This window comes from Rhinolophus ferrumequinum, chromosome 24, assembly GCF_004115265.2.
Source record: "Rhinolophus ferrumequinum isolate MPI-CBG mRhiFer1 chromosome 24, mRhiFer1_v1.p, whole genome shotgun sequence".
In the NCBI taxonomy this organism is placed as follows: domain Eukaryota; kingdom Metazoa; phylum Chordata; class Mammalia; order Chiroptera; family Rhinolophidae; genus Rhinolophus; species Rhinolophus ferrumequinum.
In genome coordinates, this window is record NC_046307.1 from 21548087 (window position 1) to 21564202 (window position 16116).

The window sequence follows — 16116 nt, forward strand, 5'->3', positions numbered from 1 at the left end:
CTCTAACCAAAGCTGCTTTCCCTCAAGCGCCAACTTTCGAGATGAGGTTTTTTTTTAATCTTTTTAAAAATCTGCCTTCTTTCTATTTTAATGACTTGTTTTGTGTCCCACTAGCTTTTCTAGTAAATGCAAACTATTTCAGATACACAGTGAGTTAATGAAATGGGATCTGACCTTCAGCTACATTTTAATTCCATGGGGAAAATGTGCAGTTGGTTAACAATCAATCCGTGAAAAATTTCGGGCACAGTGTTTTCGTGAGGGGCGTCGCCCGTGCACAGGATAAAACACTATTTGCCCTGTACTCGGAGGAATACCAATTGCAATATAATAATCAGTGGGCATAGGTAACACTTACCAAGGACTCACTATGTACTAAGCACTATAGATTTCACATGGTTAATCAATAGTCTTCATAACAACTGCATGAGTTGGGTGTTATTTTTAATCCTGATTTGCCGAAGACAAACTTGAGGCTGATAGACTTAAGCAGCTTGTTTAATTAAGGTCTCCCTGTAGTTGGACCCAGAATTGGATCTGTGCAGTCTGACTCCAGAACCTGTGCTGTGACGGCTTTGCTGTACCTCCTTGGGGAGTGTTTACGACTCCCGTTCAATACAGGGCCACCTACCTGTGACTGTGCTGAGTCTGGCCGCCAGGGTGGCAAATTCCAAAGCCTTGTCATAGCCTTCCAGACTGATCTGCAGCTCCGTCAGCTTGTTGAAGATCCGGAGCTCGGTTCTCACTGCCTTCATCCTCCTTGCTAAAGGAACAGCCCCAGCCTGAGAAGAGAGGCACAAAGAACCGTCGTCTCCCAAGAAGCACTGGTACTTAACATAGGGGCTCACACTCCACTGATGGGTTGGGGGATGGTAGTGACGAAAACTAAGGCGATGGGTCATGTTTCCAAGCATAGTTTTTCTCAGCTCATTTTCCTGGTCCTTGCTCTTGGTTGCTACACCCAGATCTTAGTGGGGGAAGAACTAGAGGTCATCAGGACTTCTAAGACTGGGGAAACTAAGAGCAGGAAAGTTATTCACCTTCCATCCATGTGCTCCCTCAGCACTTACAGTGCTAATCTATAAAGCACATATACAAAGCATGTGGCGTGTCTGAGTGTCCAGTAAATGGTCATTCCTATTGTTTTTATTATGATAGAATTCAGGTCACTTCATCTTGCCTTACTTTTCTCATTTATAAAACGCACATGACAATGCACATCCCAACAGGGACGTGTTTCTTGTTCTCCCCACCCCAGCTCAGTGCCTGGCACATGCTGGCTGCTTGAAAAATGTTTGATGACTGAATAAACAACTGAACAAGCAAATGAATGAATATCTAAATAAGTAAAATTTTAGGATCAGATAAGATAATGATGTCTCCCTAAATTCAATGATAATAATTATGACTTTTTGACATATCTGCTTAACATCATCTGGACACTTATTTAATTAGTATTATTTCTTAAATCAACAGTTTTTTGTTATCTTGCCTCATTCTTTGCAATAATATCTGTGAAATCATGACTTTGCTAAGCTGTTGTTATACATTTTTCATTTTAAAAAATATTTTCTAATGTATACTTATTAAAAACTAGCAAAACAAAAGTGTTCGTCCATGGACCAGTCATCTTCCACCATGCCATCAGTGGTACACGGAAATGTTAACATAAAAGTGTGATACAAACAGTAAAGTACCAGGCACCCAAAAGATGTATTTGTTATGGTTTGTTTTCCCAGGAAGAATAATTTATCCAGCCTGAGAATGACAGAGTTTATCAGCTCCTTCTTTTAGAGCTTGCTAAATTGAACAAAGAGAGGAAAAAATAAATACCCATAAGAGAGGGGGACAGGGGTCCAAGATGAAGTTTATGTGGCCACGCCCCCTTCTGTACCAGGGTCTGGCTGGGCGCGCTGCATAGCTCGGACTTACTCGGTAATACTCCACTGCGCGATGCCTGTGGCGGGTTCCATTGAAGAACACGTCACCTGCTTCTTCGTAGAGCTTGAGAGCCAGGGAAGGCTCCTCTGACTTCAGGGCTTTCTGGATGGCTGCCTGGGTGAGACAGAGACGGCTGTCAAAGATGGAGGGAAGGACCTCAAAGGTTCACAGGACCGGCAGGAGAGAGACCTGACCACCTAGTTTAAGCCTCTGCTAAAGTGTCCGGAATCCTGAATTGTCCTCCACACTCACAGAGCTGGTAAGAAGCCTTTGAGCGTCTCTAGTCCAGCATGTTATGAGAGATTCCACTGTATGGCCCTAGAGTGATTTTTAGCAGTACAAGAATATTTTATGTTTCTATAGCTAAGTATTTACTTTAATGTGTTTGAAGAATAAAAGACTAATAATACATCAAAACCTGTGATTTCAGCTAGCATTAGTTTAGTGTAAAAAGCTAAGCTGATTTGAAGTTGAGTCAAAAATAAGTAAATAGTAGTACCCGGTACACAGATATGGCAAAACTGTGAACTTGACGTACAAATAACTGAAGTTTGGAAAGCAGTGGTCTAGTCCAACCCCTGCACTTTCCAGATGGAGAAACCGAGGCTCAGAAAGATTAAGAAACTGCTCCACGTTCACATCGGTAGCTAGTGGCAAACCAATGCTAGTGTCCTCCAGCCTAGCACCCTTGCTTCTCCTAGCCACCATGACCTCATTCTCTCCAGCAAACTAGTTCATATTGCATCAAAACAAGATGTGGTGAGGAAGTTGAAGAGTGCAGAATGCACCGCAGCATGGACTGTGCAGCTGCAGCACCTCAAACAGCCTCAGGTAGAGAATGATTCACTTCAGTGGGAAGGACCTGCAGAATTTCAAGGTAGGTGGCACTCTGGGGTTGGGTGGGCCTGGGACCAGTTCTGGCCAGTGAGTCATTGGTGCAAGACCCCACAATTATCGTTATTGCAAATGCGGCTACACGCCGGGAGAGGCGGTGAGATGGAATCCTGGACACAGGAGGCTCTGCCACAAGCCATGAACCCAAAGCAGCTCCTTCTGGCCTCCAGCTCACGGAAAGTCAAGGCAAAACGGAATTGTCTGCTCTCTAAAAATCCTTCCAGCTCTAAAATCCCAAGGCAGAATAGAGTCTGAGGGTGAAAGCTTCAAGTCTCACGGCCAGCGGGCAGTTTTCAACACTTACCTAGCTATTTCACCTTGGGCAAGTTACTTGTCCTCATTGAGCCTCATATGCAATATGGGAATTTCAGTAGAAACTACTGCTGTATTTGTAACAAGGATTAAACTACATTACCTGTGTGATGTGTTTCCCTAAGTTTCCTGTGTATAGTAAACATTTGATCAACATTACACAACCATTATTCAGTCTCAGTGGAAGAAAGTTTTTGCAAGTGTTGGGGAATAACAAGGGAGAAAACAAGAAATGGGAAGGAAGATAAGGTGCATCTTTTTGATGGAACAAATCCTCTTATATACCTTATAATATCAGCATTGTGCAGATAATAGTAATAATAATGGTGGTGATGATGGTGATGATGAAATACCATTTCTTCAGCATTTACTAAGTCCCAAGCACTTGGTAATGCTTCCTATGCATATGTGTTTACTATGTAAGTGATATTCCCAATCCTTACTAAGAGAGGGCTCACTCAGGAAGAAACTGAGGCCCAGAGAGCTCACGTGGCAAGCCCGAGGTCATGCAGTTCATGATAACGGCCCTGTGATTTAATTCCAGGACTGTCTTTCTCCAAAGCTCAGGTTTTAAGTCACTACTCTACGCCCTATCTCAGATATTAAAGGTACGCAAACAAAAAATCATAAGAGAACAATAACATTAACACCCTACATACATCAACCTCTAATTGCAGCAAAACCCCGAAGTCGAATTACATGTCCAGCTTTGGAAAGATGGATATACTTGACGTGACAAGTGAGAGAGTCTCCCACCGGGTTCTTTGGGAGCTCACAGGTGTATATGGGCTCAGGGACTGTACCTTTTCCATCTGTATTCAGCCTGCCAGGCTGCCCTGGTTTCCATCTGTGTGTAGGGAGCAGCCCCGTGTTGACCTACCCTCTCTCTCGTTCCAGATGGTCACTGTGGAGGGTCCAGCTGCCTCCCACAAATGGCCCGAGTCAGCAGATGAGCTCTGCGGGAGGCCTACCTGCAGGTACAGCTCCACCAGCTCGTCTTCCTGCATGAGGTAGTGGACTCGCCCAGCCGCAAGCCAGGCCTCGGTGGCTTTGTCTCTCTCCCCCAGGTCGATGAAGATCCGCAGACTCTCCTTGATGCAGGTGAGAGACTTTCGGAGGGACCTGAGGGGGCGGACATGAACTCATAAGGTGTGAGGGCTCCAAGGCGCCTGAGTCCCTCGGGACCAGAGGAAACTGAGGCTCCGGGAGGGAACAACATTGTTTCAGATCACATCGGCTGGTTGGGGCCTGGTTTGAATCCCAGCGCTGCCCCAACCAGCTGTGTGACCTTGAAAAAGTATAGGACTTCTCTGTGCCTTGGTTTCCGCATCTCTAATAGGGGGATATAACTGTACCTGTCTCGTAGAACTGCTGTGAAGAGTAAATATGATAATGAAACCAGAGTGCTTAGAGCAGTGCCTACCATAGAGTAAGCACTTGATGAATATTTAAATGTTAGTTATTATTATTATTACTTAGTTGCCATGATTATTATTATTACTAATCCATGATCCATCCATTTTTTTGACTACTCTATAACATTTTTTTAATAAACATCTAACACACAGTAGAGGTCAAATGCATATTTATTGAATAAATGCACAAATGAATGACTATAGTGGTGACTTTAAATCATCAAAAGCATTTTGCTGTCTTAAGAAGAAAAATCAAAGAAGAGAGAAAGTTTTAAAAGATTAGTATTTAATGGAGTCCTCTTTAATTATCTGGAAAAACTGTCTTATGTAGAATACTCTTCCCCCATGACAGGGATTAATGAAGAAAGGGGTGATACAATGTTGCCCAGATTCAGAATTCTAGAACAAGAAGGAACACTGGGCATCATCTAGATGGTAGTTTTCAACTCCAGCAGTAATTAGAATCACCTGGAAGCTTTTTAAACACACATACACACACAAAGTCACCTTAGTGTGTTGGCATGCCATGCGAGCCTGGGACACAGTGTATGGCTCGGGCACCGGCAGTTTGTCAAAACTTCCCAGCAGACTCTTGTACAGCTTGGGTTGAGACTTGCTGACCGAGTCTAATCCCCTTATTTTATAGAGGAAACAGGCCCAGAGATGGGAAGTGACTTGCACGAGATTGCACAGTACATTCGGGGAAGACGGAAGGCCAGAGCTCCTGTCTCCTGCATCCCAGTCCAGGACTCGTCCCATAACACCCACATTCATAAAAGCTTGATTCATAACCCACCTGTATCATCATTACCTGGAGAGCTTGTTAAGGACGCCGACTCCCAGAACTACCTACCCCCAACTGACTCCATCCGAATCATCATGGTTGCAAGCCAGGCTTCTTTAGTTCTCAATTCCTACAACTCTTTCTACCTCATATGGATATCCTGAGGTGACACATTGCTTGGTAAGCAGTGCAGCTCCCTGAATGCTTTCTGTTACTGTGGTGACCACCACTTTCACTATGGATGCTCCCTGGGCAGTTTCAGAGCCCCACAGCAAACCCCTCCCTGCCAAGCTCCACATCCCTTCCGAGGGGACAGACAGGAGTCCTTTCTCTCCCTCAGTACCCATATCCAGATGAACACCAAGCCCTGTCTGTTCAACCTACAAAATGTCTTTCAAATGTCTTTCCCCGCCTTTCCATTACTACTGTTCTTCCTTCTGCCCAAAATGCTATTTTTTTCTTGCCCCTCTTCACTTTTCAAAATCTTACTTATCCCTAAGGACATCCTTACATGCTACCAACTTCGTGAAGTCTTCCCATCCTTCAGCTGATGGTGTTCCTTCCTTCCCCTCCCAACCTTTCCCTGCAGATGTCCGCCATCCCATCCATGAATATTTCCTGCCTTTGCCTGCTGTGGCTTTGAGCTTTGTGAGAATGGATCCCTTGAGGGAAGCTTGGTTGAAGAAATGTGTCCATTACATCAAAACCCACTTAATAAATTCCTCCTAGAAATCGGTGCCAGGAAAAAAATTGGCTCCCACAGTTACATTTGTTTGTTATTTTATGAGACAGTGAGAACCTCATATGACTTTGCCCCTTTTTACCTCAGCTACCAGGAAGCTTAGAGCTAAATTACAGTAACCACCCCTAGGTGCATGGAAACACCTGTTTTTCTATGTTTGTTAGCAGATCTTTGTTCTTTTTTTTCCTGAATGCTCTGTAGGAGTGGGTGATTTCCACATTCTAAATAAATATAGTACTATAGCATGTTCTCCTTGATGAACTGAGCATTCTGTAAAGGGATAATGAACTTATGTTTGCAGAGGTTTCCTCTGACACATAAGGTACTTCACGATCTTCCTTCTGTATCATTCATATTGGTGGTAAAGCAGGAGAAGTAGATTGTTTATTTCCTCCCAATTACACAAATAAGAATCTCAGAGCATAGAATTATCGAATGTTAAAATTAAAAGATCCCGATCTGGATCAACTTCTAGAACAATGGTATCAGGACCTCAAGAAATCCACTCTCCCATAAAAGCAATGAGAACATTGGCAAAAATTGTCACAGTCAAATTTTTCAGAACTCTGGAAGTTAACCAAAGACTCTCAACAATTTCAGGAGAGTTTATTCAAGAAAAACAGCTGAATCGTGTTAAGATTGTGAGTTTCGTTGCTTTTTAACTTGCTCTAGAGCAGGGGTGTCCAAACTGTGGCCCGCAGGCCAACTGCAGCCCACGATCCATTTTTTATTGGCCCGCAGCAAATTCCAAAACTATATTTAGTTTACTTAAATAAACCAGGTGAGGCAACACGTACTTCACCTCGAGTGAGTGGCCCGGCTGTTTGTGTATTTTACCGCACATGGCCCTTGGTGAACAACGCTGAAAAAAGTTTGGACACCCCTGCTCTAGAGGCATCTCCTCTCCACAACTCTGTGGTAACCTTAAAAACCGAAAGCTTCACAACCACAGTTGCTGGGAAAAGCAGCAGCCGAACAGCCACTGGAAGGGGTACCCCGAATTTGGAATTCCCCAGCATTCTATCCCCAGGGAACTGTCACTATTTGACCTGTCTGGAAGTTCCCTGAAAGCATCCACCCTCAGGGCTTGTTTTTATTTAACCTGACTCAGAGTTCACTCTGTGTACAATATCCTTTCCCTGGGGTGTTTGTCCAAATATATCAGCTGCAGTTGTTTAATTTTGTTGCTGCCTGAGGTGGTGAAAACATTTGGAACAAAGAAGATAGATAGATAAATAAATAAATAAATAAATAAATAAATAAATAAATAAATAAATAAATGGGAAAGTTGGGGAACGAGATATCCCTAGGAGGCTCTGAAAAGCTCCAGCATATTCCCAGAAATTTAGAAGGCCACATGCAAGTGTAAAACTTGAGTATGCCCAGGACACCTACAACAGATTGTTATAAATTAAGACGTTAATTATAATCCCCAGTATAACCACTTAAGAAAATAGCTGAAAGCAATATAGTAAATGACAAGGAGGTTAAAATGGTACACAAGAAAATATCTATTTAACACAAAAAAAGGCCATAACGGAGGAATTTTTAAAAGATATGATATATAGAAAACAAACAGCCAAATGGCAGACATAAGTCCTACCTTACCAGTAATTATATTACATACAAATGGATTGAATCCTCTGGTCAAAAGACAGACAAAGGCAGAATGGATTTTTTTAAAAAGTAAAAAAACCCAAAAAAAACCATGATTGAACTATATGCTTTCTACAAGAGATACACTTTAGATTCAAAGATACATATAGATTATAAGTATAAAAAAAGATAGACCATCCATAGAGAACTGAAGTGGTTATACTAATATCAGATAAAACAGTCAAAATTGTCAGCAAAGACAATGAAGAACATTTTATGATGACAAAAAAGTCATTCCATCAGGAAGACATAACAGTTAGAAACATAATGCACCTAAAAACAGAGAGAGCCCCAAACTACATGAAGTAAATGATGATAGAATTGAAGAGAGAAATAGACAATTCATCAAATATGTCGTGATGGAACGAAAACTGACTCTGGGTGGTGAGCACACAATGGGATTTATAGATGATGTAACACAGAATTGTACACGTGAAATTTATGTAACTTTACTAACAATTGTCACCTCAATAAACTTTAATTGTAAAAAAAAGAGAAATAGACAATTCAACAATAATTGGAGATTTCAATACCCCACTTTCTATAATGGATAGAACAACTAGACATAAGAACAAAAAGAAATAGAAGACTTTAAGTATGAATCAATTAGACCTAACAGACATCTATAGTACACTAAAATGAATGGCAAAATACACATTCTTCTTAAGTGTATATGGAACATCCTCCAGAATAAACCATATGTTAGGGCTTTCTTAATAAGTTAGTCCTTCTCAATAAATTTAAAAGAAATGAAATCATGCAAACTATGTTCTCCCACCACAAAGGAATGTAATCAGAAATTGGTAATGGAAGGAAATTTGGGGAATTAAAAAATATGTGAAAATTAAACAATATACTCCTAAACAACGAAGGGGTCAAAAAAATCACAAAGAATATTAAAAAATACTTTGAGATGAATGAAAAAAAAATAACATACCAAAATTGGAGTGAGTGGAGTGTAGGCAGTGCTCCAAGAGAAATTTAAACCCGTAAATATTTATATTAAAAAAGAATAAAGATCTCAAATCAATAAACTAACATTCCACTTTAACACACTTGAAAAAGAAGAGCAAAGTAAACCCAAAGCAAGCAGAACAGAGAAAATAATAAATGTTAAATCGGAAATAAATGATATAGAGAATAGAAAAACAATAATCAACAATATCAAAAGTTGATTTTTTAAAAAAGGCAAATCTTTGGTTAGTCTGATCAAGAAAAATACGAGAAGAAAACTAGTAATCAAAGTTGGGACATTACTACTAACAGAAATAACCACAGAAATAAAAAGGATTATAAGGAATAGTATGAACAATTGTATATCAACAAATTAGATAACCTAGATGAAATAGACAAATTCATAGAAAGATAAAAACTATCAAACTGCTCAAGAAGAAATACTTGTAGATAATCTAAATAGACCTTTAACAGTTAAAGAGACTGAATTATTAATTTAAAAAAAAAATCCTCTTACCCTGATACCAAAACCTGGTAAGGATAACACAAAAAAAAAGAACATTACAGACCAATATCTCTGATGAATACAGATGCAAAAATCCTAAACAAAATTCTAGCAAATTGAATACAACAATGCATTAAAGAGATTATACATCATGACCAAGCAGGGTTCATCCCAGGGGCACCAGGATGGTCCAACGTAGACAAATTGATCGATGTGATAGACTACATAAACAAAATAAAGGACAAAAATCATATGATTATATCAATAGATGCAGAAAAAGAGTTTGCCAAGATACAACATACATCTGTGATTAAAGCACTTAATAAAATAGGTATAGAAGGAAAATACCTTAACATAATAAAGGCCATATATGCCAAACCCTAAGCTACTATCATAATTAATGGTGAAAAACTGAAGCCCTTTGCTCTAGGTTCAGGAACACGACAGGGCTGTCCCCTATCACCTCTGCTTTTCAACATAGTGTTGGAAGTCCTCGCCAGAGCAATCAGGCAAGAGAAAGAAATAAAAGGCATCCAAATTGGGAATGAAGAAGTTAAATTGTCACTTTTTACAGATGACATGATGCTATATGTAAAAAACCCTAAAGACTCCACCAAAAAGCTCTTACTAGAAACAATAAATAAATACAGTAAAGTTGCCGGCTACAAAATCAGTACAAAAGTCCATTGCATTCCTATATACTAACAATGAAATCTCAGAAAAAGAAATTTTAAAAAAAATTCCTTTTGCAATTGCAACAAAAAGAGTAAAATACCTAGGAATAAACTTAACCAAGGATGTGAAAGACTTATATACTGAAAACTATAAGACATTTTTTAAAGAAATTGAAGAAGACACAAAGAAATGGAAAGACATTCCGTGTTCATGGATTGGAAGAATCAACATAGTTAAAATGACCATATTACCCAAAGCAATATACAGATTTAATGCAATCCCCATCAAAATCCCAATGGCATTTTTTAAAGAAATTGAACAAAAAATCATCAGATTTGTATGGAACCACAAAAGACCCTAAATAGCCAAAGCGAAAATGACAATGCTGAAGGTATCACACTCCCTGAATTTAGCTTGTACTACAGGGCAACAATAATCAAAACATTATGGTATTGCAGAAAAACAGACACACAGACCAGTGGAATAGAATTGAGAATACAGAAATAAACCCACATAAATATGGACAGATAATTTTTGACAAAGAAGCCAAAACATACAATAGAGAAAAGACAGCCTCTTCAATAAATGGTGCTGGGAGAATTGGAAAGCCACATGCAAAAGAATGAAACTAGACTGCTATCTGCCACCATGTATCAAAATTAACTCAAAATGGATCAAAGACCTAAACATCAGACCTGAAACAATAAAATGCATAGAAGAAAACATAGGTACTAAACTTACAGATCTTGGGTTCAAAGAGCATTTTATGAATTTGACTCCAAAGGGAAGGGAAGTAAAAGCTAAAATAAATAAATGGGACTATATCAATCTAAAAAGCTTCTGCACAGCAAAAGAAACCATCGACAAAATAAAGAGGCAACCAACTGAATGGGAGAAAATTTTTGCAAACAGTGCCTCCGATAAGGGGCTAATATCCAAAATATACAAGGAACTCATGCAACTCGACAACAAAAAAACAAACAACCCAACTGAAAAATGGGCAGAGGACCTGAAGAGACATTTCTCCAAAGAGGACATACAAATGGCAAATAGACATATGAAAAAATGCTCAACATCACTAATCATCAGAGAAATGCAAATAAAAACCACAATGAGATCACCTCACCCCAGTCAGAATGGCTATCATCAAGACAAATAGTAACAAGTGTTGGAGAGGCTGTGGAGAAAAAGGAACCCTTATACACTGTTGGTGGGAATGCAGACTGGTGCAGCCGCTATGGAAGGCAGTGTGGAGGTTCCTCAAAAAATTACGAATAGAATTACCATGTGACCCAGCAATCCCTCTCCTGGGTATCTACCCACAAAATCTGAAAACATTTATCCGTAAAGATATATGTGCTCCAATGTTCATTGCAGCTTTATTTATGATGGCCAAGACATGGAAACAACCAAAGTCTCCTTCGATAGATGATTGGATAAAGAAGATGTGGTATATATATACAATGGAATACTATTCTGTATAAGATGAAATAGGACCATTTGTGACAACATGGGTGGATCTTGAGATTATTATGCTGAGCGAAATAAATCAGAAAAAATCGAGAACCATATGATTTCACTGAAATGTGGTATATAAAACTGAAAACAACAAAAGAACAAGAAAAACAAATGAAGAAACAAAAACTCATAGACACAGACAATAGTTTGGTGGTTACCAGAGGGTAAGGGGGACAGTGGATGGCAGATGAGGATAAACGGGGTCTAATGTAGGGTGATGGAAAGAAAACTGACTCTGGGTGGTGAACACTCAGTGTGATATATAGATGATGTACTACAGAATTGTACACCTGAAATCTACGTAACTTTACTAACAATTGTCACCCCAATAAACTTTAATTAAAAAAAAAAAATTCTCCTTACAATGAAAAGACCAAGCCCAGATGGCTTCACTAGTGAATTCTACCAAATGTTTTAAGAAGAATTAACACTAATCTTTCATAAACTCTTTCAAAAGATAAAAGAGGAGGAAACATTTCCCAACTGATTTTGAGGCCAGTATTACCCTGATAGCAGAACTAGACAAAGACGTCACCAGAAAAGAAAAATACAGACCAATATCTCTTATGAATATAGGTGTAAAAATACTCAACCAAATACTAGCACACTGAACCCAGCAGCATATAAAAAAGATTATATACCACGACCAAATGGAATTTATCCCAGGAATGCAAGATCAATTTAACATACTAAATTTAAACAATTCAATAACCTTATTAATAGAATAAAAGAAAAACCACGTGATCAGCTCAATAGATGCATAAAAATATTTGAAAAAGTAAATACCCTTTAATAATAAAAATACATTTAAAAAACTAAAAATAAAAGGGAAATTCTCCAACCTAATAAAGGGCATTTATGAAACATTCACAGCTAATTTTATATTTAATGGTGAAAGACTAAAAGCTTTCCCCGTCTTATCAGGAACAAGAGTAGGATGTCTACTCTCACCACCTCTGTAAGTATTAAATATTTTCCTGGAAAAAAATATTGTACAGGGTGATTAGGGAAAAAATGAAATAAAATACATCTGGGTAAGAAAGGAAGAAGTAAAACTATATTTGCATGTGACATGATCTTATATATAGAAAGTGTTGAGGAATAAACACACACACAATTAGAACTAATAAACAGAGTTGCAGTATAAAGGATTAACATGCAAAATTAACTGTATTTCTATAAACTGTTAATGAATAATCTAAAAGTGAAATTAAGACAATTCCATTTGTAACAGCATGAAAAGCTACTTCAGAATGTATTTAACAAAAAAAGTGCAAAATTTATATTCTAAAAATGACAACAGTACGTCGAAAGGGATTAAAGAAGATCTAAGTAAATGGAAAGCCATCCCATGTTCATGAATTGGAAGGCATGATATTGTTAAAATGGCAACATCACCCAAATTGATCTACAGATTCAACATCCTCGCTACCAACATCCCAGCTGGCTTCTTTGCAGAAGTTGAAAAGCTGATGCTAAATTTCATACGGAAAGGCAAGGGACCCAAATAACGAAAACAATATTGAAAAGCATATTGGAAGGACTCACACTTCCCAATTTAAAAGTTACCACAAGCTATAATAAACACAATGGTGTAATCTGGCATAGGCTAGATACATCAATCAATAGACTAGAATTTAGAGTTCAGAAATAAACACTTATGTTTATAGTCAATTGATTTTAAACAAGGATGCCAAAAACATTCAATGTGGAAAAATAATTTTTCAACAAGTGGTACTTGGACAACTGAATATTCATGCAAAAAAAGTGAAACTGGATCCCTACCTCATACCATATACAAAAATTAACTCAAAATGACTGATTGACTTAAACGTAAGGGCTAAAACTAGTAGAGTAGTGGACCAAATAACTATGGTAGTCCCCCACTTCTTTACAGGGGATAAGTTCCAAGACCCCCAGTGGATGCCAGAAACTATGGATAGTACCTAACCCTATAAATATGTACTATTTCATTTGGGGTGAGGGAGCTATACATACCCCGAAAATAAGACCTAGCTGGACAATCAGCTCTAATGCATCTTTTGGAGCAAAAATTAATATAAGACCCAGTCTTATTATATTATATTATATTAGACCCGGTCTTATTTTACTATATATTAATTTTTGCTCCAAAAGACGCATTAGAGCTGACTGTCTTGGCTAGGTCTTATTTTTGGGGAAACACGGTACACACCTTTTCACTTTAAGGAAGCACTTATGGGTTTTCTTTAGCATATCCACATTGCCAGCATCACTACTTTTGTGCTTTGGGGCCATTATTAAGTAAAATAAGGAGAACTTGAACAGAAACACTGTGATACCTCAACAGTCTATCTGGTAACCAAGACAGCTACTGAGTGACTAGTTGGCAGGTAGCATGTATTACATGGATACGCTGGACAAAGGATGACACAGGTCGTGGGAAGGACGGAGCAGGATGGCATGAGATTTCATCACGCTACTCGGAATGGCACACAATTTCAAACTGATGAATTATTCATTTCTGGAATCTTCCATTTAATATTTTCAGGTCCCAGTTGAACACAGGTAACGGAAACTATGGACAGCAAAACCGCAGCTAATGGGGAACTACTATAATTAATCAACTACTGGGCTGACCTGCACAAACATGTATTGTGTCTCCTCTGTGCCAAGTTCTGTGCTAGAAATGACGTCTGTCCACATGGAGTTTATGGCCACTACATCAAGACTTCTGAACCTACTGCAGTCTTTCAAATCCCCAAAAGCTTAGGCCTCTGATCTAAAAGGTCCTCTGTGAAGGCCCACAACTTTAAGAATCTGTCCCCCAAATTCACGAGTCTCCGGAAGCAGCAGGAATGGCACTACCATGCCTCTGACCAATGAGGATCAGCTGGTACGAAGAGGGTTGCCGCCAGTGTCAGAATAGTAGAGCTGGCTGGTCCTAGGCTCAACACATTAGAACTGGAAGGCACCTCTTTCCATTTAACTTTATAAATGGGGCAACCAAGAGGAGAAATGATTTAAGGACACGTTGCCAGCTCTTGGCAGGACCAGACTTCCTGACTCCTCATCCAGTTTTGGTTGCTCCTCTACCAGCTCTGTGGCTTTTGACTTCCTCCAGTCAGTTCTTGGACCTACTGCGGCCTCACTTCTTACCTTCTCTCTATCACCTCCATCACCTAAAAAGTACCATGATCCTTCACATTGGTTTGAATAAGGCCTCCATGGTCTGTGTTGACAGCACCCAGGGCTTTTTCTTTGGCTTTCCCCTTAGGATCTCAGTGGTGTTTAACAACTGGAGGTGAGAAGAGGGCTGGTGAGCAAAGGATGGCCGTGGGGTAAGTAGGTGATGGTGAGAGCGGTGACTAATCTGAGACTGAGCTTATACATAGTGAGAGGTGCAAATAAACCTGACACATTATTTGCCCTCGGAGCATGGAAGGTTCCCTTACTCCCGTCCCTTAAAATCCAACTTTCTCAAAGCCCTTTCCCATGATGCCTCTCCAGGAACATGACTCTTTCATCTCTAAGGTTAATTCAAGCCTGCCTTCTGGGTCTGCTCCAGAACCATCCAAGCTCCTACAGTATCCTGGAATGGAAGCAAGGACGGGGCTGGGACCAGGTCTCCTGTCCCCTCACATGCTGCAAGGATTGAAAACTCCCCTCCTGGGACTGAAAGCAAAGATAATGGGAGATTTGCAGGACACCTGATTCTTGTAAGAGAGGGAAAGTGTGAGAGAAAGAAAGACAGAGTTGGAGTAGAGACAATGAGAGAGAGAGAGAGAGAGAGAGAGAGAGAGAGAGAGAGAGAGAGAGAGAGAGAGAGAGAGAGAGAGAGAGAACGTATTTTCTGATTATTTATGACCTGATTGTCCAGGTGCTTAAGGTTACCAGATTACCATGTTGCCTAGAAAAGCAAAATTGGCATTTAATTAGCTTCTCCTCAATCACCTCTCTGCTCAACACTAGCAAGTATCCCTGCTCTATTTTAGAAGTCATTCATAATTATGAATTCAACGCCACGATGCTAATCTGTAGCAAAATGAAACTGAATATCTTGCAAACCATGCAGAATTTAATAGAATGAATTAAAGGTTTGTTACAGAACAGAACTGCAGGCCGTGCCACTGACAAATGAGGCTCAAGCAGATGAGACTAGTAAAGAGAGAGAGAAGAGAAAATAAGCAGGAAATGGCAGGAGACTTTGAGAATAATTTAAATACCAAAGGTTTAAAAGAAACTTTGGGGTAAATAATTAGATTTTGGTCTATTTTTGCAAAAAGACTGAGGCTCTTTAAGAGAGTGCTGAAAAGTCAATAACAAAACAAAAAACGTCTCATTGTGCCATTGTACCATTTCGCCAACACAATTAAGCTAAAAAGTCAACACTTCTTTTGTTGTTTATTCCAAGACTTAGTGCATGGTTGCAATTTATAACCTAAAAACTAAAAAGTGAAAATAAACTTAATTTTATAATTTCAGTTCATTTTAAAGGTCAAAGTCCCAAACTTTTTTTGCCATGCAAGTTTTCACCTGTGCTTTCAGTGCACTGATTCACTTTAAGTGTCCTTCCTCTAATACCAATTGTCCTCTCGGTGTAACTGCAGCGTCTCTGAATTATGCACCCTTGGCCACGGTCACGTGATGGATTGTTAGGGAAACACACAAGTCATTGTAACATAACCAACATTACTAAGCCCTTTCTGTACACCAGGCACTGTTCCAAATGTTCCCTGTG

At 39.4% G+C, this 16116-nt stretch overlaps 1 protein-coding gene across 2 annotated transcripts in view; it reads right to left on the bottom strand.

The window, feature by feature from the left end:
- SH3TC2 (SH3 domain and tetratricopeptide repeats 2) overlaps positions 1-16116 on the bottom strand; it is a 55773-nt gene that overhangs the window by 3784 nt on the left and 35873 nt on the right. For both annotated transcript variants that reach the window (XM_033095696.1, XM_033095697.1), the window contains exons 13-15: positions 4119-4269; positions 1933-2055; positions 632-782 (exon numbers count right to left, since the gene is read on the bottom strand). In XM_033095696.1, the coding sequence (XP_032951587.1) occupies positions 632-782; positions 1933-2055; positions 4119-4269 (425 nt within the window). The remainder of the gene's footprint in view (positions 1-631; positions 783-1932; positions 2056-4118; positions 4270-16116) is intronic.